General features: G+C 44.7%; 4 protein-coding genes and 4 pseudogenes across 4 annotated transcripts; 4 read left to right on the top strand and 4 right to left on the bottom strand.

The window, feature by feature from the left end:
• Nucleotides 1-265: 265 nt before the first annotated feature.
• On the bottom strand, nucleotides 266-2,216 carry LOC116655286 (annotated as a pseudogene).
• Nucleotides 2,217-2,605: 389 nt separating this feature from the next.
• LOC116655282 (vegetative cell wall protein gp1-like) lies at nucleotides 2,606-4,713 on the bottom strand. The gene is made up of 3 exons (XM_032452902.2): nucleotides 4,484-4,713; nucleotides 2,906-4,426; nucleotides 2,606-2,842 (listed from the first exon to the last, which is right to left on the bottom strand). The coding sequence occupies exons 1-3, from the start codon at nucleotides 4,602-4,604 to the stop codon at nucleotides 2,673-2,675; spliced, it is 1,812 nt and encodes a 603-aa protein (XP_032308793.2). The 5' UTR covers nucleotides 4,605-4,713; the 3' UTR covers nucleotides 2,606-2,672.
• Nucleotides 4,714-4,736: 23 nt separating this feature from the next.
• Nucleotides 4,737-10,003, top strand: LOC116655284 (mucin-2-like). Its single transcript, XM_032452903.2, has 5 exons — nucleotides 4,737-4,893; nucleotides 4,960-5,023; nucleotides 8,310-8,369; nucleotides 8,441-9,289; nucleotides 9,744-10,003. The coding sequence occupies exons 1-5, from the start codon at nucleotides 4,813-4,815 to the stop codon at nucleotides 9,935-9,937; spliced, it is 1,248 nt and encodes a 415-aa protein (XP_032308794.1). The 5' UTR covers nucleotides 4,737-4,812; the 3' UTR covers nucleotides 9,938-10,003.
• A 177-nt stretch (nucleotides 10,004-10,180) lies between these two features.
• Nucleotides 10,181-13,598, top strand: LOC116655281 (annotated as a pseudogene).
• A 395-nt stretch (nucleotides 13,599-13,993) lies between these two features.
• LOC116655279 lies at nucleotides 13,994-15,991 on the bottom strand (annotated as a pseudogene).
• Nucleotides 15,992-16,380: 389 nt separating this feature from the next.
• LOC116655268 (vegetative cell wall protein gp1-like) lies at nucleotides 16,381-18,392 on the bottom strand. The gene is made up of 3 exons (XM_032452882.2): nucleotides 18,232-18,392; nucleotides 16,681-18,174; nucleotides 16,381-16,617 (listed from the first exon to the last, which is right to left on the bottom strand). Exons 1-3 carry the CDS (start codon nucleotides 18,350-18,352, stop codon nucleotides 16,448-16,450), a joined length of 1,785 nt encoding a protein of 594 aa, XP_032308773.2. The 5' UTR covers nucleotides 18,353-18,392; the 3' UTR covers nucleotides 16,381-16,447.
• A 92-nt stretch (nucleotides 18,393-18,484) lies between these two features.
• Nucleotides 18,485-21,080, top strand: LOC116655271 (mucin-2-like). Its single transcript, XM_032452887.2, has 5 exons — nucleotides 18,485-18,641; nucleotides 18,708-18,771; nucleotides 19,415-19,474; nucleotides 19,546-20,367; nucleotides 20,822-21,080. The coding sequence occupies exons 1-5, from the start codon at nucleotides 18,561-18,563 to the stop codon at nucleotides 21,013-21,015; spliced, it is 1,221 nt and encodes a 406-aa protein (XP_032308778.1). The 5' UTR covers nucleotides 18,485-18,560; the 3' UTR covers nucleotides 21,016-21,080.
• Nucleotides 21,081-21,261: 181 nt separating this feature from the next.
• Nucleotides 21,262-24,673, top strand: LOC116655266 (annotated as a pseudogene).
• The last annotated feature ends 32 nt before the right edge of the window (nucleotides 24,674-24,705 follow it).

Here is a 24,705-nt window from a genome sequence, read left to right as displayed (position 1 = left end):
GACATGGGGCAACTGTTCGATATGAAACTATATTTCGGCTTTTAAGGCGCTCTAAAATGTTTATAGCCATTGTACTTTTATCTAGCTACTCTATTTTTTAATGATTTCTCGAAGATAACTGCCTGAGGAGCTCAATTTGCACAGTTTTTTTTTATACAAATTATATATTTTTTATTATCTTCAGGAGCAATAAAATCTTAATGATTTATTTGGACCTAAAAAAAGATTTTAGAGTAGAGATTTGAATAAAATTCGTTTTAAAACATAGTTTTTAAAAAGTTTTTATTTTCAAAAAAATGGCAGAGACAGTAGTTGTTTATTTTTAAAATACCCTAAATTTAATTGGCTGAAAATATTTTAAACTTAATTACATGAGGACAGAAAGCCAAAAGTTGAACTGAAAATATTAAAATCCAAGCAAGTCCAATCTGTTTCTGGAAAGGATTACTCGTTCTTTCGGTTACGTTTGCTGTAGTTGGATCTTATGAAGACTCGGTTGTTGTGACGCCTTCTCCTGCGCTGGGTCTCCACTCCGTACTCGGGATCCTCCAGGTAATCCTCGTCAATGAGTCCGGGCGCCTGTTCCTGGTTAGATGGTGCTCCTTGTTTCCCATTTTCCTTCAGGCACTTTTCCACGTCATCGTCCTCGCAAAGTATAAAGTCTCCTGATCCTGCCACGTTCTTGTCATCTATGTCGTTTCCTGTATTGCTTAAATCATTATTCGGGATATTATTCGGGACCTCCGTAAGAAGGGAAAGGCACAAACGGATTAAATCCATACGGGTTGTACATATAGGGTGATCCGAATCCCTGGAAACAGCCTCCACACTGAGGAGGCAAGCCACTTTGAAGGATGTATCCGTACGGAAGGTTGAGGCACTCCTGGCAAGTGGATCGTTTGGGTCTTTGGCTGGGAATCATTCCCATTCCCATTCCCATTCCCTGGCCCTGATTCTGGTTCTGGCCGCAGGAGGAATAGGGCCAGGAATTGCCAAAGTAGCGACATGGCTCTGAGGGGAGGGATGTCTTGGTCTGGATTCTCCCCTGCCGAGGCACATACTCAATGGTTTCGCGGCACTTGAGCGGATCCTCAGCATCGCACTGCACCACTCTTTTGGCCAACATGACGCGGGCCTGACACCGTTCGCCGCAAACCCGTTGCCGGCTCTTCTCCCGGCAGTTCTCCCCGGAGTTCTTTTCGCATTTTCGGTCCATCAGCACCACATAGCAGCAGGATCCCAGGTCACTGTAGCCCAGGCCGAAGCGTCCGCCCACCTGGGAGACATTCTGCTGCACCTGGACGTTGACCTCGTTCCGTTGCTGGATTTCGTGCTTGATGATGTTCCGAATCTCGTTCGTCAGCTTGATGATGTTGGTGGTGTTGACGGGTGTCAGGGGCTCGGCTCTCAGGTCGGTATCGTTGACGCCCTGGACCATCACGGGCTTGGAGAACAGCTCCGGGCACACAGGACACTCGCCCTCACACTTGATGTCCTCGGCACACCCGTCCAGGCACTTGTCCCTGTTCTCCTGGCACTCCTCGTAGTCCCTGAGCGTGGGCTGATCGTAATTCTGGAGCTGGGTCTGCACCACAATTGGCTTATTTACTGCATCCGGTGTAGGTGTGGCAGAAGCGCTCAAAACCACCAGAAGCAGAAGGCCACTCAAGACATGCAACTGTTGATAAGAAATGATTAATATTAGGTAGGTTTTAAGAAGGTTTCTGATTCACAAGATTAGATTTGAAAAAATTGATTTAATGGATCTAGTTTTAGGGAAACCCGTATTTGAAAAGACAACAGCTTAGAGATAAAAATGAGCTTGCTGGCCTAACCACAATGGCATTTATTTTGAAAGTTTTTCAATATTAAGGCCACCTGTCAATTATCAAATTTCATAACCGAACGTTTGATAACAGAATCGCGAAATTTTCATCACCTTGGCATTTTTTGGTGGCACTATCGGGCACATTGTTGGCTTGGCTCTTAAAAAAATATTAATTAGCATTAAAAGCAAGCCAATTTCTGGGACTTTGGGCGATCCCGTCGATTTATTACTCACCTTGGAATGCGCCATTATCGTTTAGTTTTGGCGGATTTTGCTGTTGGCTCCGATTTTATGATACGTCCGCAGGTGCGGAAAGTAAATTCCAAACTGCAATGAGTGGTGGATGAGTGGCACAGCACAACAGCACCAGAGCACCACCCTTCTCCACCCACCAACGCCTTCCGCCAACCCCTGCCAGATAAGGCTAGATAACATTATCAAAGAATTGATTGCTCCCGAAGCTTTCACTCAATTGGTATTTTATTCGCTCAGACCATTGCGGCTCCGAATGCAGCACATGTCTTATCAGAAACGCGAAAATGATAATCGCCAGTTCAATTATAGACGAAACTCATTCCTGGTACTTAGTTCCTATGCCAAAAATTAAGTGGTTTTGGTTGAAAAATAGGGACTTCCATTGAATAGTATTTAAAGTGGAGCCATATCCGGTCGGGAAATGATTCAAAAGTATCTAGTTTGAGTAAAAAAAGTAAAAACTTGGAAAGCTTGGGAGTGACGCACTATAGTTTATCAGAAGAAGTACTTTAGACTCTGACGTAGAATAGTGGAAACTTTATTAACTCAAAGTAGCATTACAATGATTGAATTATTTTGAGTTTTTAGACTACAGGCCCCATCCATCTTCGACACGGCAGCCGATCTGGTCAGGATACTGGGCGCAGAACTGGGCCTGGTCGTAGTAAACACAGTTGTGGCTGGGACACTTGTAGGAGTAGCAGTAGGAGGAACAGGTGGCAAAGTCCCCAGCTGCACAGCCGCTGCAATCGTAATGGTCTGAAAGAAAAAAAAAATAATCTCTCTAGAGAGAGTACAATTTTAATGAGAATTTCTTCTTACTTTGAGGTGGTTGGCATGATCCTCCGGAGAACTGACATCCCTGAGCCCCCCAGGTGGGTGGCATGGTTATTAGCTGGGCATTCGGCATCTGCCAGGTGGTGACCGTGGCCGGGACTAGAACCACTCGACTGGCACTGCAAAAGGAGCCGCATTGCTGGTGGCTCCTGCTGTAGCACTTATATCTGGCGGCGCTTTGATCTGCCGGAGTGGAGCAAATCCTGGGTGTGACCACGTTGCAGCAGGGTCCTGTAGGGGGCTGCGGGGGTGGCGGTACTTCCACCAGCACTTCCAGCTCCTCCTCGGAGGCCTGTCCTTGGATGGCGATGGATGCGTTGACCTTCAAGTTGTTCACATTGTTGGTGACCAGCTTCGGGTGATCGTCACCCTGTTGGTAGATGGTGCTGGTCAGGTGGATAGTTCCCAGTTCATTAGGCTGGGGCTTGGAGCATCGGTTCTCTGTCCAGACATATCCTGCCGGGCATCGGGGTCGCACGCACTGACCGTCCTTATAGACTCCATAGCCTCCGCAGTAGATTAGTCGACACCTGCCCTTAATGAGGATTGTTCCGTCCGGACAACGGGTGATGGCAGGAGGAGCATAGGTAGGTGGTTCGGTTGTGGTTGGCGTTGGCGGGGGTGGAGGGTAGGTGGAAGGTCTTAAGGAGGTGGTGTCCGCCGGAGGTGGATAATTAGGTGGAGTGGGATTAGGATTACGAGTGGGAGAAGTGGTTGGAGTGGGGTAGGTGGGATATGTGGGTGGAGTGGTTGGAGTGGGGTAAGTGGGGTATGTGGGTGGAATGGGGTAGGTGGGATATGTGGGTGGGGTGGGACAGATCGGATTAGTGGGTGGAGTGGGGTAGATCGGATTAGTGGGTGGGGTGGGACAGATCGGATTAGTGGGTGGAGTGGGATAGATCGGATTAGGGGTAGGAGGAGTGGGATAAACGGGACAAGGGGTAGGATAGGTTGGATTAGTAGGGGGTGTTGGGTCAACAACAGTGGGTGGGGTACGATTTTGGCAGTTGTTGTTGCAGTTGTTATTTCCATTGCAATTGTTGTTGTTGTTTCCACATGTATTAGGACAGTTGGAGGGACAATTATTGGGACAGGCTGATGGATTGGAAGGACAGTTTGTGGGACAATTATTGGGACAGGAGGATGGATAGGAAGGAGGGCAGTTGGTGGGACTGGAGTTGGAGAAGCAAGGACTAGGACAAAGACCGGGATAAGCACCCGTACAAGCAGTCTGACAGTTGGTGATACACGTGGGATAGTAGGGTGGTAAAAGTGGAGCGGGTTGAAGCGGTGGTGCAGCTGGTGGCACGACACTGGGCGCCATTGGAGCGTTCGGGCAAGGCGGCGGGGTTGCCGGCGCAACCATCGTGGGCGGCAGAGGTGCATTGGGGCATGGTGGGGGAGTTACCGGGGAAACAATTGTTGGCGGCAGAGGAGCATTCGGGCAGGCTACCGTATTATTCGCAGAATTCGTAGCAGCGCATTCGCCATTCACATAGTATTGACCTGCGGGGATGATCCCAATTTAAAATGATTCGAAAAAAGAAAGTTAATGAAACTCACCCGGCGGGCAGGGACTTGGATCGGCGATAACACCCGGCAGCTGGGAACAGATTAGCGGCAACAGCAGAAGCTGCAACATCTGCCGCGGCAGCATCCAAGGCAGCACTTTCCGATTAGACATTCCGATCGAAACTGAACCCGACGGATCTTTGGAGGGTCCAGGTCCAGGAACAATCCATGCTGCTGCTGCGACGACCTTGTTGCTTATCGCGATCAGGTGCTGAAGGTTATCAGCAATTATGCTTCCCATTCAGAAGTGGGAAGCTGGGTCGCAGCGGCGATTAGTCTCTCTAGTGGTGCTGCCGGCTGAGCATCGCAAAGCGGAAACGATGTTGTTCCAATCATCGAAGTGGGCTCTCTTTTCGTGGCTAATCGTTCTAGCCCAGCACGGTGGCCAGGCTGATATATTGGTATAGTAAAGCCATCCATATCTTTCCTCTCTTACCAACGACCTTTGAAATTGTTTAATTATTCAGGACCCGGTCTGTCCTTCGGGTTATAGGTACATCGACGGCATGTGCCACTCTTCCTGTCCCTCGGGTAAGATCACTAAAAATAGCAAATGCCTTAAAAAAGAACAAATCTTATCAGTTAATATTATTTTTTAAAAACAAAGCTCTTGGCTCGTTTCATTTCACTACAACTTAGGCAACCCATTTAAGTCATAAATAATCATAAAAATAAAAATCAAAAATAATCATTATTTGCGATTATTATTTTTTCGCTCAAAAAGCTATGTATTTAATTTTTTGGACATATGAGTGCAAATTAAGAAGTCTTTGATTTATTTTAGTAAATAACTTTATTTATTCGCTCCGCTGTTTAGCGTGAACGATTTATTATTTAATAATAATTAATAAGTTTTGGTTTGTCTTAGTTAATTAGTTTTCTTTGTCCGCTCCGCTGTTTAGCGTGAACGATTTATTAGGTAATATCTATCCACGTGGTTTTGTGGGTTGAGTTTTAATATGAGTCTTGCGTGGTGATGACCGGCGCATTTGATCTACAAAAATCGACTGAACTGGGTACAGAAATGTTCTTATCTCTAATGTTAAATCTACTGACGAAAACATAGTACCGAAATATTCTTATCTCTAAAGCTCTTCTTACAACTACCCAAATAAAGCTTGTCTTACACTACTTCCCAAGATCGGGTCTTACGACTATATGAGAAAATATATTAAATAAATTTGCCGCAGGGTGATTGTGTTAACTCCTCCCTTTCTTAGTCGAAGGCTGTCCTCAGACTTCTTAACTGTGAGGACTGGAACGATGATCTTGAAAATGTTTAGGATTCCTTTGTCTATACCGCTGGAGTGTTTAAGACCCTTATTAAATATTAGATATTCTAAGCTTAAAATAATAATTAAATTCACAGTAATAACTACAAAAATATGAAAATATATAAAATATGAAAATTTGTTTTAGGGGTATTTGTAGAACGCTAATTGATTGAAAAATCTCTGTTTGCGCAGGCTTTGAAATCATTAGTGTAGCATTTCTCTTTGGCTATGCTAAAGAGGATGACGCAAAACAAAACAAAAAAAAATATATATTAAGATTGGTCAAATGTTTAATTGATAAACGTTTGCAAACTTTGTTATCAGTGTTTTAGTGTTTTTTTTTTTTGCGGTTGTCAGCCCAAAAGATAAACAACAAGACTAAAGAATTTAAACGATTAATTGATGTTCAATGATTTTAACGTAAATTGTCTTTATGCACGACCCTCCCCTTTATGAGGACCGTTGTCCCAAGGTCTGCTTCGATCGTTTCTGTCCTATATCGTGGGGTAAGTTTATTTCCCAGACGTTTGTTCAATTTGACTAGGACGGTTTCTCCCACCTCAAAAGTTCTGTCTCGCCTTGTTTCGTTTATTCTTTTTAGCTGTATCTCCTGAGCTTCTTTAACCTTTCCTTTGATTTCGTCTGCAAATTCAGGAGAAATTGAATGAATAATGTCGATCGGCCTTTTATCTGTCACTGAATGAATTGTTTTGTTGTATTCGATAGTGGCCTGAAGTATGAGGTTGACCGTATCGCTCATGCCTCTTTCAAGTTTCAGGCAGCGAGCTATTTCTAAAAGCGTGCTGTGGAACCTTTCCACCTGCCCATTTGAAGTGCTATGGAGTGGTGGTGCGTTTGCTATCTCAACATTAAATCTATTTGAAACAAGTGACCTGATTGACTCGGAATTTATAGACGGTTGATCATTGCTTTGAAATTTAACGGCGTATTAAAAGAAGCCAACACCGTGTTTGCTGAGCCTTTTATTTTATTTCGCATAATGCCAAGAGCTTGGTAGTATGTTGAACTGCCCTCGTATTTTTCAAAAACTTTAAGCGCGACATGAGCCGCTTTCCTCCACGACACATAAGTTTCACATTTGCCCTCAAAGTCTGGGAGAGACTTTATTATATCCAAGGGTTCCTTACACACAACACCTTCTATGATTACGGCATCTGTGTAAGTTTCCACCTCTGGGGTTTCAACTGTAAGTTTTTGTATTTGCTCACTAAGCTCCTGTAATTTTTTTTCAAATGATTGTTTTTGAACTGCAAGCGCACCGCCAACAGCACTTTCTACGATCGTTTTTAACTGAGCTTCTCTTAACTCCATTTCGCTATCTATATTTTTTTTGACCACCAATTATTTTCTGAAGAGTTGTTTTCCTTTGAACTCTCTAACCGCCGCGACTGATGGACTGACCATTTATTCAAATTTAACAGGAGGTCGTCTAAAATTATTTCACTGTCGCTCATGTGTTTTTGTCGTCAATTTGCACAGATAATAATATAATAATAGATAATATAATAATAGTGAATATGTAATAAGGAATATGAAAATTTTGAATCATTCAATATGCGTTATACTTACAATGAATTAAGATGGTTTATACCAAACTTATTTGCTTAACAATATTTTCTAATTTAAATAGGTTATTAAGTGCTAATTATATTTTATACTAGTTTACTATTTTGTATTTTATGAAATGTAGGTTGTTGTAGGATGTTGTAGGTTTTTGTAGGTTGTTGTAGGTCCTTGTAGGTTGTTGTAGATTGTTGTCGGTTGTTGTAGAGTAGCCGCTGCTGCCGTAGTTGTCTCTGACTGCTTTCTTCGTTTAAAAGCTTTCACTGTTCACTTTATATTCACTTTACTTTATTGCACCGGCCTTTCGACGAGTTTTGTTGGTTTCATTTATTGAAAATAAGTTATTTGTCGTAGGCTCGAAAATCCGTTTGGGCGCCAATTAAGAAGTCTTTGATTTATTTTAGTAAATAACTTTATTTATTCGCTCCGCTGTTTAGCGTGAACGATTTATTATTTAATAATAATTAATAAGTTTTGGTTTGTCTTAGTTAATTAGTTTTCTTTGTCCGCTCCGCTGTTTAGCGTGAACGATTTATTAGGTAATATCTATCCACGTGGTTTTGTGGGTTGAGTTTTAATATGAGTCTTGCGTGGTGATGACCGGCGCATTTGATCTACAAAAATCGACTGAACTGGGTACAGAAATGTTCTTATCTCTAATGTTAAATCTACTGACGAAAACATAGTACCGAAATATTCTTATCTCTAAAGCTCTTCTTACAACTACCCAAATAAAGCTTGTCTTACACTACTTCCCAAGATCGGGTCTTACGACTATATGAGAAAATATATTAAATAAATTTGCCGCAGGGTGATTGTGTTAACTTGCATATCTCTATAGACCGGGTCCAAACTTTACATATTATAATCTAAATGCCTTAAATGTTCACCTAATCACTTTCAAATTAAACTTTTTATTTATTTTTTCAATATTTTTTCAATATTTTTTCAATGTAAAGGCCAATATTTACACACCAATGGAAATTGTTATCCCCAGACTAGTTTAAAGTGTCTCGATGGTGAGTTTAAAAAAATGTTTTGTGAAAAGTGTGAATAATAAAAAAAAAAAAATTTTAATTTTAATTCACAGGATATTTTTTAAATACTGATGGCCAGTGCTACAGGACTAATCCTCTTCCTTGTCCTTTTGAGACAACCACAACAACAACAGAACCCACCACAACAACAACAGAACCCACCACAACCACAACAACAACAGAACCCACCACCACCACCACCACCACAACAACTGAACCCACCACCACCACCACAACTACTGAGCTTCCCGTCCTTCCACCTTCTGAAATTGTTCAATGCCCTCCGGGCTCAATATTATATGAAAGGGAATGCCGGAAAATAGTTTGTGCCGAGGGAGAAAATTACCAGGGACGATGCATTTCGCCCGTCTGTCCGCCGGGAACCGTGTGGCGCGGAGGGCGCTGCCAGGAGCCAGGATATTTGACAACCATCCTGGAGATCGACAACGTCATTCACAACCAACACGAGTATAATGTCGTCACCGAGAATATTAATCGGGTGGACTACGTCACACAACCTCCTTACCAGCCGGACGAGGATAATAGTATCGAATATCCACCAGAAAATATTGTTAAATCTACAACCACGTCAAGGCCATGGGTTTATCCCTCGATTGTAACCACCACGGAGAAATCGAGTTCGGGTGAGGCCTTTCCGGGTCGAATTCCGCCGCCAGGCTGTTGTTTGGTTATGAGCCCACGCGTCTGCATCGATTACACTCCCAACTGGGTTTGTTCCAGTCGCCCCCTGAAGCTGTGCGACCCGAGAGTTTGCCAGACCCCGTGGGTGTATCTGAAGCCGCCGACGACAGTACAGTCCACAAAGAATGGTAGAAAAATGGTCGTCATGCCACCCAATCCGCCTATACGGGGATGCAGTACTCCGGAATGCAAAGAAAGTGGTAAGTTTTAAATGTTCTTAATATTATTTTATAGACTTTTTGTCAAACCTCCGGGGAGGGTCACCTTTACAATCGTGAAAATGTATGATCGAAAATGTATGAGCATATCGATTATTCATCGATTTGCATTGAAATCTGGAAACAAATTATTTTTTAGATTTTTTGTTAAATTGGCGATATTGATAATTTCCCAAAATGTATGCTCCATATTTTATTATTTATTTCATGGGGCGTATACGTAATGCGAAATGTAAATTACGTATACGCAATGCATGTTCGCTAAGCTTACGCTAAAATATTCAATATTTAATTTTAATAATTTTTAAAGTTATTATGTATAATTCTATACGCAATGCATGTTCGCTAAGCTTACGCTAAAATATTCAATATTTAATTTTAATAATTTTTAAAGTTATTATTTGTTATTCTTTTATACATTTTTTCTCTTTTAAAGAAATTTTGGATTGCTCTGGATGTAATGACAATGTCCTAGAGAAGTGCTCCCGGGGATGCTACAATTACTACTGTCCTAGTGGAACTTGTGGATTTATGAACTCTGAAACATACTGCGGCTACTATCCAGGTGGATTTGGCTGCAACGAGGACGATGGATGTATCTGGGATTGGTGCAAGGAGAAGTGCTACTAAATAATTCGCTTTATTTTTATTGAGAGATATTAACTAAATAAATAATTGAGATACAAAAAATATTTTCATTCAAGCTTAAATTCAAATATAACGTAAGGTATTCGATTATTTGACTCTCGATAGCCAGAGTGTCGATTCGATAACCGATTGTTGCGAGAGAGAGAGACGCTTTTAGGTATTTCTGTGCTTTACAAAATGGCCTCTCTAAAACCGGAAATTCTATATAAGCAACCCGCAACGGTCGCTCTCAGAAATTTTTGAAAAATCAGCTCGACGCGGCGGACTCCGGACTGGAAGCGGTGAAAAGCGGTTGCCGGGCGCGTTTCTGTTTGTTCGTGTGTTTTCTTTCGCCTCGAGTGGCACTAGCACAAAAAAAAAAGTTTGTTTGAAAAAAGAATAAAAGCGCATGCGCAGACAACAGTCCTATCGATTTGAGGATCAGGAGTCCACCTCCTATGCCCTCCGGGTGGGAATTCCATCATGAACTACCAGAATCTCAACACAAAACTCCTCAAAATCAAACTAACAATTATTTGTTTTTAATCCTTTGCAGATGAATCGTCGCTTTTCAAGAGTAGAGTCCGGGGCGGACCTGAAGGATTACTTCGATCGGGGGGACATCGCCTCCTGGGAGAACCGATGGAACTTCGAGGTGGCCTGGGAGGTGGCCAACAAGGTGGGTGGCATTTACACGGTGATCCGATCCAAGGCCTACGTGTCCACGGAGGAGATGGGTGAGCAGCTGTGCATGATGGGACCCTACAAGGAGCACTGCGCCCGCACAGAGATGGAGGAGATGGAGTTCCCCAGGGGCAATCCCCTCCTGGATGCCGTCAATGCTCTGCGATCGCGCGGCTACAAAATCCACACCGGACGCTGGCTGGTCGACGGAAATCCTCAACTGATCCTGTTTGACATTGGATCCGCTGCCTGGAAGTTGGATCAGTTCAAGAACGAGATGTGGGAGAAGTGCAACATTGGAATCCCCCACCTGGATATCGAGACCAACGACGCCATTATCCTGGGCTTCATGATTGCCGAGTTCCTGGAGGAGTTCCGCAACTGTGCCGTGTCCTACTCGCAGAACAATGGCCTAAGTGCTCCCCGAATCGTCGCCCACTTCCACGAGTGGCAGGCCGGCGTGGGTCTGATTGTGCTGCGCACTCGCCAGGTGGAGATAGCCACCGTGTTCACCACCCATGCCACACTGCTGGGTCGCTATCTGTGCGCCGGAAACACTGACTTCTACAACAATCTGGACAAGTTCGCTGTGGACGAGGAGGCTGGCAAGCGCCAGATCTATCATCGCTACTGCCTGGAGCGTGGGGCCACCCACTTGCCTCACGTGTTCACCACCGTCTCGGAGATCACGGGCTACGAGGCGGAGCATCTGCTCAAGCGCAAGCCGGATATCATCACCCCCAACGGCCTGAACGTCAAGAAGTTCTCGGCCATTCACGAGTTCCAGAATCTGCACGCCGTGGCCAAGGAGAAGATCAATGAGTTCGTGCGAGGACACTTCTACGGGTAAGTAGAAGTCTCCATTAAATATACTATAGAGTATATTCTCCCCAATCTTATGCGGAAGTTTGTTCAACATTTTAATGTACAAATTCACCCTTGAATTAAGGTTAAACGACAAAACAAAGTCTGACTTTCAATAATCTTAATAGTAGATTATATGATTATAAAGCAATGTCAACATGCTTTGGAAACATTATAATGATTTTAACCTGTTTTCAATTAATTAAAAGATTTAACAAAAATATGTTTTCTTCAGCCACATGGACTTCGACTTGGACAAGACCCTGTACTTCTTCATCGCCGGTCGGTATGAGTTCGGCAACAAGGGAGCCGACATCTTCATCGAGTCCCTGGCCCGTTTGAATGCCATGCTGAGCCCGACACCACTGTGGTGGCCTTCCTCATCTTCCCCACCAAGACCAACAACTTTAATGTGGACTCGCTGCGCGGTCATGCGGTGATCAAGCAGCTTCGCGACACCATCAACAACGTCCAACAGGCGGTGGGCAAGCGCATGTTCGACACATGCCTCAAGGGTCACATCCCCAACGCCGACGACCTGCTGAAGAAGGACGATCTGGTGAAGATCAAGCGCTGTTTGTTCGCCATGCAGCGCGATTCCATGCCGCCGGTAACCACTCACAATGTGTCCGATGACTGGAACGATCCGGTGCTGGCCTCCATCCGTCGCTGCCACTTGTTCAACTCGGTGCACGATCGCGTCAAGATGGTCTTCCATCCGGAGTTCCTTACATCCACAAACCCATTGTTCGGCATCGACTATGAGGAGTTTGTCCGCGGCTGCCATCTGGGAGTCTTCCCCTCGTACTACGAGCCCTGGGGCTACACTCCAGCGGAGTGCACGGTGATGGGCATTCCCAGTGTGACCACCAATCTGTCCGGTTTCGGGTGCTTCATGGAGGAGCACATCAGCGACCCCAAGTCCTATGGCATCTATATCGTTGACCGACGCTACATCGGCCTGGAGAACAGTGTCCAGCAGCTGTCCAGCTTCATGATGGAGTTCTCGCGCCTGAATCGCCGCCAGCGCATCATCCAGCGCAACCGCACGGAGCGACTGAGCGACCTGCTCGACTGGCGCACCCTGGGCATTGTTAGTACTTTGAAACGCCAACTTATTAGTTAAATATTTGAACTAACGATGGTATTTGCCCTTTCAGTACTACAGACAGGCCAGGGTTAAGGCCTTGCAGGCCGTCTATCCGGACTACGTGGACGAGCTGACTCTCTACGGATCGCGCAACAATCTGATCTTCTCGCGGCCGCACAGTGAACCCCCCAGCCCCACCTCATCGCGTAAGTGGAACGGAGAAGAGAGTGATTCCTAGAGTCATCATATGCCTAGAATGTTTGAATAAAAGATGAACTCGAGTACAAGAATCTCTTACATTCCTCTAAACTAACTTTGTACCGATGATATAATAAAACAAGTCATTGTTTTTTAATATATTCTTTTAAATGAATGTCTAAAAGTAAGCAATAATTAATTCTCCAATTAAAATATATTGTAAATCGAACCTGATTAGATGCAAATTTTGATAAGAATGTAAATGCAACTTGTGGAATACTTTTAGTCAAATCAAATATTCAAGGCATTGATAAGGGATTAATAAAATATATATATACTACATATATAGCTATTACTAACCTATATTTTAATCCCTTAGGTCACACTACGCCAGCACCTTCCGTACACGGATCTGATGATGAGGACTCTGTGGACGAGGAGACCGAACTCAAGGAATTAGGCATTAAATAAACCTCTAACCTAAACCGAGGGCCTTTAAATTTTGTAGCGAACAAAACCAACTAAACCATAATAACGCGCAATATTACCATAATAAGTTCAAGTAGTGTTGTTCCACCGTTTGTTGAACGAGAGGGCACCAGAGCGGAGAGGCCTACGAAACTATCTACCTGCAATTGAAATGCCAGATCAAATTTTGTTCACATCCAATCAAATTATTATACATGTATGCCCCCAGTGCAAGCGGGCGGTTGAAAGATTTTATTAAACGTTGTTTAGTCTATAAGGAGAACGGGGTAGCCCTGTAGCCCTGTTGCCCTGCTCCACACCCTGCCTGTCAAATAAATCGTTATTTAAAGTACACTTAAACCCATTGGTCAAGAGTTAAATGCACTCCCAAGCTGATAAGCTATCTGCTAAAAAAGGAATTACTAATTTGGTTTCAGGTTTTCATAATTATGGCACTAAGGAAGTGTTTATTTTTCACATACAAGTATAGGACATGGGGCAACTGTTCGATATGAAACTATATTTCGGCTTTTAAGGCGCTCTAAAATGTTTATAGCCATTGTACTTTTATCTAGCTACTCTATTTTTTAATGATTTCTCGAAGATAACTGCCTGAGGAGCTCAATTTGCACAGTTTTTTTTTATACAAATTATATATTTTTTATTATCTTCAGGAGCAATAAAATCTTAATGATTTATTTGGACCTAAAAAAAGATTTTAGAGTAGAGATTTGAATAAAATTCGTTTTAAAACATAGTTTTTAAAAAGTTTTTATTTTCAAAAAAATGGCAGAGACAGTAGTTGTTTATTTTTAAAATACCCTAAATTTAATTGGCTGAAAATATTTTAAACTTAATTACATGAGGACAGAAAGCCAAAAGTTGAACTGAAAATATTAAAATCCAAGCAAGTCCAATCTGTTTCTGGAAAGGATTACTCGTTCTTTCGGTTACGTTTGCTGTAGTTGGATCTTATGAAGACTCGGTTGTTGTGACGCCTTCTCCTGCGCTGGGTCTCCACTCCGTACTCGGGATCCTCCAGGTAATCCTCGTCAATGAGTCCGGGCGCCTGTTCCTGGTTAGATGGTGCTCCTTGTTTCCCATTTTCCTTCAGGCACTTTTCCACGTCATCGTCCTCGCAAAGTATAAAGTCTCCTGATCCTGCCACGTTCTTGTCATCTATGTCGTTTCCTGTATTGCTTAAATCATTATTCGGGATATTATTCGGGACCTCCGTAGGAAGGGAAAGGCACAAACGGATTAAATCCATACGGGTTGTACATATAGGGTGATCCGAATCCCTGGAAACAGCCTCCACACTGAGGAGGCAAGCCACTTTGAAGGATGTATCCGTACGGAAGGTTGAGGCACTCCTGGCAAGTGGATCGTTTGGGTCTTTGGCTGGGAATCATTCCCATTCCCATTCCCATTCCCTGGCCCTGATTCTGGTTCTGGCCGCAGGAGGAATAGGGCCAGGAATTGCCAAAGTAGCGACATGGCTCTGAGGGGAGGGATGTCTTGGTGTGGATTCTCCGCTGCCGAGGCACATACTCAATGGTTTCGCGGCACTTGAGCGGATCCTCAGCATCGCACTGCACCACTCTTTTGGCCAACATGACGCGGGCCTGACACCGTTCGCCGCAAACCCGTTGCCGGCTCTTCTCCCGGCAGTTCTCCCCGGAGTTCTTTTCGCATTTTCGGTCCATCAGCACCACATAGCAGCAGGATCCCAGGTCACTGTAGCCCAGGCCGAAGCGTCCGCCCACCTGGGAGACATTCTGCTGCACCTGGACGTTGACCTCGTTCCGTTGCTGGATTTCGTGCTTGATGATGTTCCGAATCTCGTTCGTCAGCTTGATGAAGTTGGTGGTGTTGACGGGTGTCAGGGGCTCGGCTCTCAGGTCGGTATCGTTGACGCCCTGGACCATCACCGGCTTGGAGAACAGCTCCGGGCACACAGGACACTCGCCCTCACACTTGATGTCCTCGGCACACCCGTCCAGGCACTTGTCCCTGTTCTCCTGGCACTCCTCGTAGTCCCTGAGCGTGGGCTGATCGTAGTTCTGGAGCTGGGTCTGCACCACAATTGGCTTATTTACTGCATCCGGTGTAGGTGTGGCAGAAGCGCTCAAAACCACCAGAAGCAGAAGGCCACTCAAGACATGCAACTGTTGATAAGAAATTAATATTATTTATTTGGATTAAAATATCAATTCAATGAATAAGAAAAGCACTATGACGTGTAGGTTTTAAGAAGGTTTCTGATTCACAAGATTAGATTTGAAACAATTGATTTATTGGATCTAGTTTTAGGGAAACCCGTATTTGAAAAGACAACAGCTTAGAGATAAAAATGAGCTTGCTGGCCTAACCACAATGGCATTTATTTTGAAAGTTTTTCAATATTAAGGCCACCTGTCAATTATCAAATTTCATAACCGAACGTTTGATAACAGAATCGCGAAATTTTCATCACCTTGGCATTTTTTGGTGGCACTATCGGGCACATTGTTGGCTTGGCTCTTAAAAAAATATTAATTAGCATTAAAAGCAAGCCAATTTCTGGGACTTTGGGCGATCCCGTCGATTTATTACTCACCTTGGAATGCGCCATTATCGTTTAGTTTTGGCGGATTTTGCTGTTGGCTCCGATTTTATGATACGTCCGCAGGTGCGGAAAGTAAATTCCAAACTGCAATGAGTGGTGGATGAGTGGCACAGCACAACAGCACCAGAGCACCACCCTTCTCCACCCACCAACGCCTTCCGCCAACCCCTGCCAGATAAGGCTAGATAACATTATCAAAGAATTGATTGCTCCCGAAGCTTTCACTCAATTGGTATTTTATTCGCTCAGACCATTGCGGCTCCGAATGCAGCACATGTCTTATCAGAAACGCGAAAATGATAATCGCCAGTTCAATTATAGACGAAACTCATTCCTGGTACTTAGTTCCTATGCCAAAAATTAAGTGGTTTTGGTTGAAAAATAGGGACTTCCATTGAATAGTATTTAAAGTGGAGCCATATCCGGTCGGGAAATGATTCAAAAGTATCTAGTTTGAGTAAAAAAAGTAAAAAGTTGGAAAGCTTGGGAGTGACGCACTATAGTTTATCAGAAGAAGTACTTTAGACTCTGACGTAGAATAGTGGAAACTTTATTAACTCAAAGTAGCATTACAATGATTGAATTATTTTGAGTTTTTAGACTACAGGCCCCATCCATCTTCGACACGGCAGCCGATCTGGTCAGGATACTGGGCGCAGAACTGGGCCTGGTCGTAGTAAACACAGTTGTGGCTGGGACACTTGTAGGAGTAGCAGTAGGAGGAACAGGTGGCAAAGTCCCCAGCTGCACAGCCGCTGCAATCGTAATGGTCTGAAAGAAAAAAAAAATAATCTCTCTAGAGAGAGTACAATTTTAATGAGAATTTCTTCTTACTTTGAGGTGGTTGGCATGATCCTCCGGAGAACTGACATCCCTGAGCCCCCCAGGTGGGTGGCATGGTTATTAGCTGGGCATTCGGCATCTGCCAGGTGGTGACCGTGGCCGGGACTAGAACCACTCGACTGGCACTGCAAAAGGAGCCGCATTGCTGGTGGCTCCTGCTGTAGCACTTATATCTGGCGGCGCTTTGATCTGCCGGAGTGGAGCAAATCCTGGGCGTGACCACGTTGCAGCAGGGTCCTGCAGGGGGCTGCAGGGGAGGCGGTACTTCCACCAGCACTTCCAGCTCCTCCTCGGAGGCCTGTCCTTGGATGGCGATGGATGCGTTGACCTTCAAGTTGTTCACATTGTTGGTGACCAGCTTCGGGTGATCGTCACCCTGTTGGTAGATGGTGCTGGTCAGGTGGATAGTTCCCAGTTCATTAGGCTGGGGCTTGGAGCATCGGTTCTCTGTCCAGACATATCCTGCCGGGCATCGGGGTCGCACGCACTGACCGTCCTTATAGACTCCATAGCCTCCGCAGTAGATTAGTCGACACCTGCCCCTTATAAGGATTGTTCCGTCCGGACAACGGGTGATGGCAGGAGGAGCATAGGTAGGTGGTTCGGTTGTGGTTGGCGTTGGCGGCGGTGGAGGGTAGGTGGGAGGTTTTGGAGAGGTGGTGTCCGCCGGAGGAGCATAATGAGGTGGAGTGGGATAAGGATTAGGAGTGGGAGAAGTGGTTGTAGTGGGGTAGGTGGGATATGTGTGTGGAGTGGTTGGAGTGGGGTAAGTGGGATATGTGGGTGGAATGGGGTAGGTGGGATATGTGGGTGGGGTGGGACAGATCGGATTAGTGGGTGGGGTGGGACAGATCGGATTAGTGGGTGGAGTGGGATAGATCGGATTAGGGGTAGGAGGAGTGGGATAAACGGGACAAGGGGTAGGATAGGTTGGATTAGTAGGGGGTGTTGGGTCAACAACAGTGGGTGGGGTAGGATTTTGGCAGTTGTTGTTGCAGTTGTTATTTCCATTGCAATTGTTGTTGTTGTTTCCACATGTATTAGGACAGTTGGAGGGACAATTATTGGGACAGGCTGATGGATTGGAAGGACAGTTTGTGGGACAATTATTGGGACAGGAGGATGGATAGGAAGGAGGGCAGTTGGTGGGACTGGAGTTGGAGAAGCAAGGACTAGGACAAAGACCGGGATAAGCACCCGTACAAGCAGTCTGACAGTTGGTGATACACGTGGGATAGTAGGGTGGTAAAAGTGGAGCGGGTTGAAGCGGTGGTGCAGCTGGTGGCACGACACTGGGCGCCATTGGAGCGTTCGGGCAAGGCGGCGGGGTTGCCGGCGCAACCATCGTGGGCGGCAGAGGTGCATTGGGGCATGGTGGGGGAGTTACCGGGGAAACAATTGTTGGCGGCAGAGGAGCATTCGGGCAGGCTACCGTATTATTCGCAGAATTCGTAGCAGCGCATTCGCCATTCACATAGTATTGACCTGCGGGGATGATCCCAATTTAAAATGATTCGAAAAAAGAAAGTTAATGAAACTCACCCGGCGGGCAGGGACTTGGATCGGCGATAACACCCGGCAGCTGGGAACAGATTAGCGGCAACAGCAAAAGCTGCAACATCTGCCGCGGCAGCATCCAAGGCAGCACTTTCCGATTAGACATTCCGATCGAAACTGAACCCGACGGATCTTTGGAGGGTCCAGGTCCAGGAACAATCCATGCTGCTGCTGCGACGACCTTGTTGCTTATCGCGATCAGGTGCTGAAGGTTATCAGCAATTATGCTTCCCATTCAGAAGTGGGAAGCTGGGTCGCAGCGGCGATTAGTCTCTCTAGTGGTGCTGCCGGCTGAGCATCGCAAAGCGGAAACGATGTTGTTCCAATCTTCGAAGTGGGCTCTCTTTTCGTGGCTAATCGTTCTAGCCCAGCACGGTGGCCAGGCTGATATATTGGTATAGTAAAGCCATCCATATCTTTCCTCTCTTACCAACGACCTTTGAAATTGTTTAATTATTCAGGACCCGGTCTGTCCTTCGGGTTATAGGTACATCGACGGCATGTGCCACTCTTCCTGTCCCTCGGGTAAGATCACTAAAAATAGCAAATGCCTTAAAAAAGAACAAATCTTATCAGTTAATATTATTTTTTAAAAACAAAGCTCTTGGCTCGTTTCATTTCACTACAACTTAGGCAACCCATACTGAATGAAAAATATCAAGTATGTATACGTACTACGTGGAGAAAAGTAGTTCAAGCAAATATACAAACAAACTGGGACTTTAATAAAACACATTCTTAATCTCAATTAAAGACAGTCTGCATATAAAACATTAAATTAAACTTCCTTTATAAAAGTCTTTGCTGCGCACTAAAAATAACGTATACGCAGGGTTGGCCAATCAGAAATTAAAATGAAAGGCATTATTTTGTATTATTATGATTCATGTTTACACCAGGGACCGTAAATAATCATTGTGGTTATAAATATTTTTTTTTAAGTCATAAATAATCATGAAAATAAAAATCAAAAATAATCATTATTTGCGATTATTATTTTTTCGCTCAAAAAGCGCGCTATGTATTTAATTTTTTTGACATATGAGTGCATATCTCTATAGACCGGGTCCAAACTTGACATATTATAATCTAAAAGCCTTAAATGTTCACCTAATCACTTTCAAATTAAACTTTTTATTTATTTTTTCAATATTTTTTCAATGTAAAGGCCAATATTTACACACCAATGGAAATTGTTATCCCCAGACTAGTTTAAAGTGTCTCGATGGTGAGTTTAAAAAAATGTTTTGTGAAAAGTGTGAATAATAAAAAAAAAAAAATTTTAATTTTAATTCACAGGATATTTTTTAAATACTGATGGCCAGTGCTACAGGACTAATCCTCTTCCTTGTCCTTTTGAGACAACCACAACAACAACAGAACCCACCACAACAACAACAGAACCCACCACCACCACCACCACCACAACAACTGAACCCACCACCACCACCACAACTACTGAGCTTCCCGTCCTTCCACCTTCTGAAATTGTTCAATGCCCTCCGGGCTCAATATTATATGAAAGGGAATGCCGGAAAATAGTTTGTGCCGAGGGAGAAAATTACCAGGGACGATGCATTTCGCCCGTCTGTCCGCCGGGAACCGTGTGGCGCGGAGGGCGCTGCCAGGAGCCAGGATATTTGACGACCATCCTGGAGATCGACAACGTCATTCACAACCAACACGAGTATAATGTCGTCACCGAGAATATTAATCGGGTGGACTACGTCACACAACCTCCTTACCAGCCGGACGAGGATAATAGTATCGAATATCCACCAGAAAATATTGTTAAATCTACAACCACGTCAAGGCCATGGGTTTATCCCTCGATTGTAACCACCACGGAGAAATCGAGTTCGGGTGAGGCCTTTCCGGGTCGAATTCCGCCGCCAGGCTGTTGTTTGGTTATGAGCCCACGCGTCTGCATCGATTACACTCCCAACTGGGTTTGTTCCAGTCGCCCCCTGAAGCTGTGCGACCCGAGAGTTTGCCAGACCCCGTGGGTGTATCTGAAGCCGCCGACGACAGTACAGTCCACAAAGAATGGTAGAAAAATGGTCGTCATGCCACCCAATTCGCCTATACGGGGATGCAGTACTCCGGAATGCAAAGAAAGTGGTAAGTTTTAAATGTTCTTAATATTATTTTATAGACTTTTTGTCAAACCTCCGGGGAGGATCACCTTTACAATCGTGAAAATGTATGATCGAAAATGTATGAGCATATCGATTATTCATCGATTTGCATTGAAATCTGGAAACAAATTATTTTTTAGATTTTTTGTTAAATTGGCTATATTGATAATTTCCCAAAATGTATGCTCCATATTTTATTATTTATTTCATGGGGCGTATACGTAATGCGAAATGTAAATTACGTATACGCAATGCATGTTCGCTAAGCTTACGCTAAAATATTCAATATTTAATTTTAATAATTTTTAAAGTTATTATGTATAATTCTATACGCAATGCATGTTCGCTAAGCTTACGCTAAAATATTCAATATTTAATTTTAATAATTTTTAAAGTTATTATTTGTTATTCTTTTATACATTTTTTCTCTTTTAAAGAAATTTTGGATTGCTCTGGATGTAATGACAATGTCCTAGAGAAGTGCTCCCGGGGATGCTACAATTACTACTGTCCTAGTGGAACTTGTGGATTTATGAACTCTGAAACATACTGCGGCTACTATCCAGGTGGATTTGGCTGCAACGAGGACGATGGATGTATCTGGGATTGGTGCAAGGAGAAGTGCTACTAAATAATTCGCTTTATTTTTATTGAGAGATATTAACTAAATAAATAATTGAGATACAAAAAATATTTTCATTCAAGCTTAAATTCAAATATAACGTAAGGTATTCGATTATTTGACTCTCGATAGCCAGAGTGTCGATTCGATAACCGATTGTTGCGAGAGAGAGAGACGCTTTTAGGTATTTCTGTGCTTTACAAAATGGCCTCTCTAAAACCGGAAATTCTATATAAGCAACCCGCAACGGTCGCTCTCAGAAATTTTTGAAAAATCAGCTCGACGCGGCGGACTCCGGACTGGAAGCGGTGAAAAGCGGTTGCCGGGCGCGTTTCTGTTTGTTCGTGTGTTTTCTTTCGCCTCGAGTGGCACTAGCACAAAAAAAAAAGTTTGTTTGAAAAAAGAATAAAAGCGCATGCGCAGACAACAGTCCTATCGATTTGAGGATCAGGAGTCCACCTCCTATGCCCTCCGGGTGGGAATTCCATCATGAACTACCAGAATCTCAGCAAAAAAACTCCTCAAAATCAAACTAACAAGAATTTGTTTTTATTCCTTTGCAGATGAATCGTCGCTTTTCAAGAGTAGAGTCCGGGGCGGACCTGAAGGATTACTTCGATCGGGGGGACATCGCCTCCCGGGAGAACCGATGGAACTTCGAGGTGGCCTGGGAGGTGGCCAACAAGGTGGGTGGCATTTACACGGTGATCCGATCCAAGGCCTACGTGTCCACGGAGGAGATGGGTGAGCAGCTGTGCATGATGGGACCCTACAAGGAGCACTGCGCCCGCACAGAGATGGAGGAGATGGAGTTCCCCAGGGGCAATCCCCTCCTGGATGCCGTCAATGCTCTGCGATCGCGCGGCTACAAAATCCACACCGGACGCTGGCTGGTCGACGGAAATCCTCAACTGATCCTGTTCGACATTGGATCCGCTGCCTGGAAGCTGGATCAGTTCAAGAACGAGATGTGGGAGAAGTGCAACATTGGAATCCCCCACCTGGATATCGAGACCAACGACGCCATTATCCTGGGCTTCATGATTGCCGAGTTCCTGGAGGAGTTCCGCAACTGTGCCGTGTCCTACTCGCAGAACAATGGCCTAAGTGCTCCCCGAATCGTCGCCCACTTCCACGAGTGGCAGGCCGGCGTGGGTCTGATTGTGCTGCGCACTCGCCAGGTGGAGATAGCCACCGTGTTCACCACCCATGCCACACTGCTGGGTCGCTATCTGTGCGCCGGAAACACTGACTTCTACAACAATCTGGACAAGTTCGCTGTGGACGAGGAGGCTGGCAAGCGCCAGATCTACCATCGCTACTGCCTGGAGCGTGGGCCCACCCATTTGTCTCACGTGTTCACCACCGTCTCGGAGATTACGGGCTACGAGGCGGAGCATCTGCTCAAGCGCAAGCCGGATATCATCACCCCCAACGGCCTGAACGTCAAGAAGTTCTCGGCCATTCACGAGTTCCAGAATCTGCACGCCGTGGCCAAGGAGAAGATCAATGAGTTCGTGCGAGGACACTTCTACGGGTAAGTAGAAGTCTCCATTAAATATACTATAGAGTATATTCTCCCCAATCTTATGCGGAAGTTTGTTCAACATTTTAATGTACAAATTCACCCTTGAATTAAGGTTAAACGACAAAACAAAGTCTGACTTTCAATAATCTTAATAGTAGATTATATGATTATAAAGCAATGTCAACATGCTTTGGAAACATTATAATGATTTTAACCTGTTTTCAATTAATTAAAAGATTTAACAAAAATATGTTTTCTTCAGCCACATGGACTTCGACTTGGACAAGACCCTGTATTTCTTCATCGCCGGTCGGTATGAGTTCGGCAACAAGGGAGCCGACATCTTCATCGAGTCCCTGGCCCGTTTGAATGCCATGCTGAGCCCGACACCACTGTGGTGGCCTTCCTCATCTTCCCCACCAAGACCAACAACTTTAATGTGGACTCGCTGCGCGGTCATGCGGTGATCAAGCAGCTTCGCGACACCATCAACAACGTCCAACAGGCGGTGGGCAAGCGCATGTTCGACACATGCCTCAAGGGTCACATCCCCAACGCCGACGACCTGCTGCAGAAGGACGATCTGGTGAAGATCAAGCGCTGTTTGTTCGCCATGCAGCGCGATTCCATGCCGCCGGTAACCACTCACAATGTGTCCGATGACTGGAACGATCCGGTGCTGGCCTCCATCCGTCGCTGCCACTTGTTCAACTCGGTGCACGATCGCGTCAAGATGGTCTTCCATCCGGAGTTCCTTACATCCACAAACCCATTGTTCGGCATCGACTATGAGGAGTTTGTCCGCGGCTGCCATTTGGGAGTCTTCCCCTCGTACTACGAGCCCTGGGGCTATACTCCCGCGGAGTGCACGGTGATGGGCATTCCCAGTGTGACCACCAATCTGTCCGGTTTCGGGTGCTTCATGGAGGAGCACATCAGCGACCCCAAGTCCTATGGCATCTATATCGTTGACCGACGCTACATCGGCCTGGAGAACAGTGTCCAGCAGCTGTCCAGCTTCATGATGGAGTTCTCGCGCCTGAATCGCCGCCAGCGCATCATCCAGCGCAACCGCACGGAGCGACTGAGCGACCTGCTCGACTGGCGCACCCTGGGCATTGTTAGTACTTTGAAACGCCAACTTATTAGTTAAATATTTGAACTAACGATGGTATTTGCCCTTTCAGTACTACAGACAGGCCAGGGTTAAGGCCTTGCAGGCCGTCTATCCGGACTACGTGGACGAGCTGACTCTCTACGGATCGCGCAACAATCTGATCTTCTCGCGGCCGCACAGTGAACCCCCCAGCCCCACCTCATCGCGTAAGTGGAACGGAGAAGAGAGTGATTCCTAGAGTCATCATATGCCTAGAATGTTTGAATAAAAGATGAACTCGAGTACAAGAATCTCTTACATTCCTCTAAACTAACTTTGTACCGATGATATAATAAAACAAGTCATTGTTTTTTAATATATTCTTTTAAATGAATGTCTAAAAGTAAGCAATAATTAATTCTCCAATTAAAATATATTGTAAATCGAACCTGATTAGATGCAAATTTTGATAAGAATGTAAATGCAACTTGTGGAATACTTTTAGTCAAATCAAATATTCAAGGCATTGATAAGGGATTAATAAAATATATATATACTATATAGCTATTACTAACCTATATTTTAATCCACTAGGTCACACTACGCCAGCACCTTCCGTACACGGATCTGATGATGAGGACTCTGTGGACGAGGAGACCGAACTCAAGGAATTAGGCATTAAATAAACCTCTAACCTAAACCGAGGGCCTTTAAATTTTGTAGCGAACAAAACCAACTAAACCATAATAACGCGCAATATTACCATAATAAGTTCAAGTAGTGTTGTTCCACCGTTTGTTGAACGAGAGGGCACCAGAGCGGAGAGGCCTACGAAACTATCTACCTGCAATTGAAATGCCAGATCAAATTTTGTTCACATCCAATCAAATTATTATACATGTATGCCCCCAGTGCAAGCGGGCGGTTGAAAGATTTTATTAAACGTTGTTTAGTCTATAAGGAGAACGGGGTAGCCCTGTAGCCCTGTTGCCCTGCTCCACACCCTGCCTGTCAAATAAATCGTTATTTAAAGTACACTTAAACCCATTGGTCAAGAGTTAAATGCACTCCCAAG

The sequence above is a fragment of the Drosophila ananassae genome, chromosome 2L (genome assembly GCF_017639315.1).
Source record: "Drosophila ananassae strain 14024-0371.13 chromosome 2L, ASM1763931v2, whole genome shotgun sequence".
NCBI lineage: Eukaryota > Metazoa > Arthropoda > Insecta > Diptera > Drosophilidae > Drosophila > Drosophila ananassae.
This window is presented reverse-complemented; position numbering and strand designations above follow the sequence as displayed.

What these genes read in the sequence shown, in the direction of transcription:
- LOC116655282 (XM_032452902.2), bottom strand. Translation starts at nt 4,604, where the DNA reads ATGTCTAATCGGAAAGTGCTGCCTTGGATGCTGCCGCGGCAGATGTTG. An exon ending in TCCAAGTCCCTGCCCGCCGG is followed by an intron (nt 4,427 to 4,483) that starts GTGAGTTTCATT and finishes TCATCCCCGCAG; the next exon opens with GTCAATACTATGTGAATGGC. An exon ending in ATCATGCCAACCACCTCAAA is followed by an intron (nt 2,843 to 2,905) that starts GTAAGAAGAAAT and finishes TTTTTCTTTCAG; the next exon opens with ACCATTACGATTGCAGCGGC.
- LOC116655284 (XM_032452903.2), top strand. Translation starts at nt 4,813, where the DNA reads ATGTTGTTCCAATCATCGAAGTGGGCTCTCTTTTCGTGGCTAATCGTT. An exon ending in GTGGCCAGGCTGATATATTG is followed by an intron (nt 4,894 to 4,959) that starts GTATAGTAAAGC and finishes TTAATTATTCAG; the next exon opens with GACCCGGTCTGTCCTTCGGG. An exon ending in CCACTCTTCCTGTCCCTCGG is followed by an intron (nt 5,024 to 8,309) that starts GTAAGATCACTA and finishes TTCAATGTAAAG; the next exon opens with GCCAATATTTACACACCAAT.
- LOC116655268 (XM_032452882.2), bottom strand. Translation starts at nt 18,352, where the DNA reads ATGTCTAATCGGAAAGTGCTGCCTTGGATGCTGCCGCGGCAGATGTTG. An exon ending in TCCAAGTCCCTGCCCGCCGG is followed by an intron (nt 18,175 to 18,231) that starts GTGAGTTTCATT and finishes TCATCCCCGCAG; the next exon opens with GTCAATACTATGTGAATGGC. An exon ending in ATCATGCCAACCACCTCAAA is followed by an intron (nt 16,618 to 16,680) that starts GTAAGAAGAAAT and finishes TTTTTCTTTCAG; the next exon opens with ACCATTACGATTGCAGCGGC.
- LOC116655271 (XM_032452887.2), top strand. Translation starts at nt 18,561, where the DNA reads ATGTTGTTCCAATCTTCGAAGTGGGCTCTCTTTTCGTGGCTAATCGTT. An exon ending in CCACTCTTCCTGTCCCTCGG is followed by an intron (nt 18,772 to 19,414) that starts GTAAGATCACTA and finishes TTCAATGTAAAG; the next exon opens with GCCAATATTTACACACCAAT. An exon ending in TAGTTTAAAGTGTCTCGATG is followed by an intron (nt 19,475 to 19,545) that starts GTGAGTTTAAAA and finishes TTTAATTCACAG; the next exon opens with GATATTTTTTAAATACTGAT.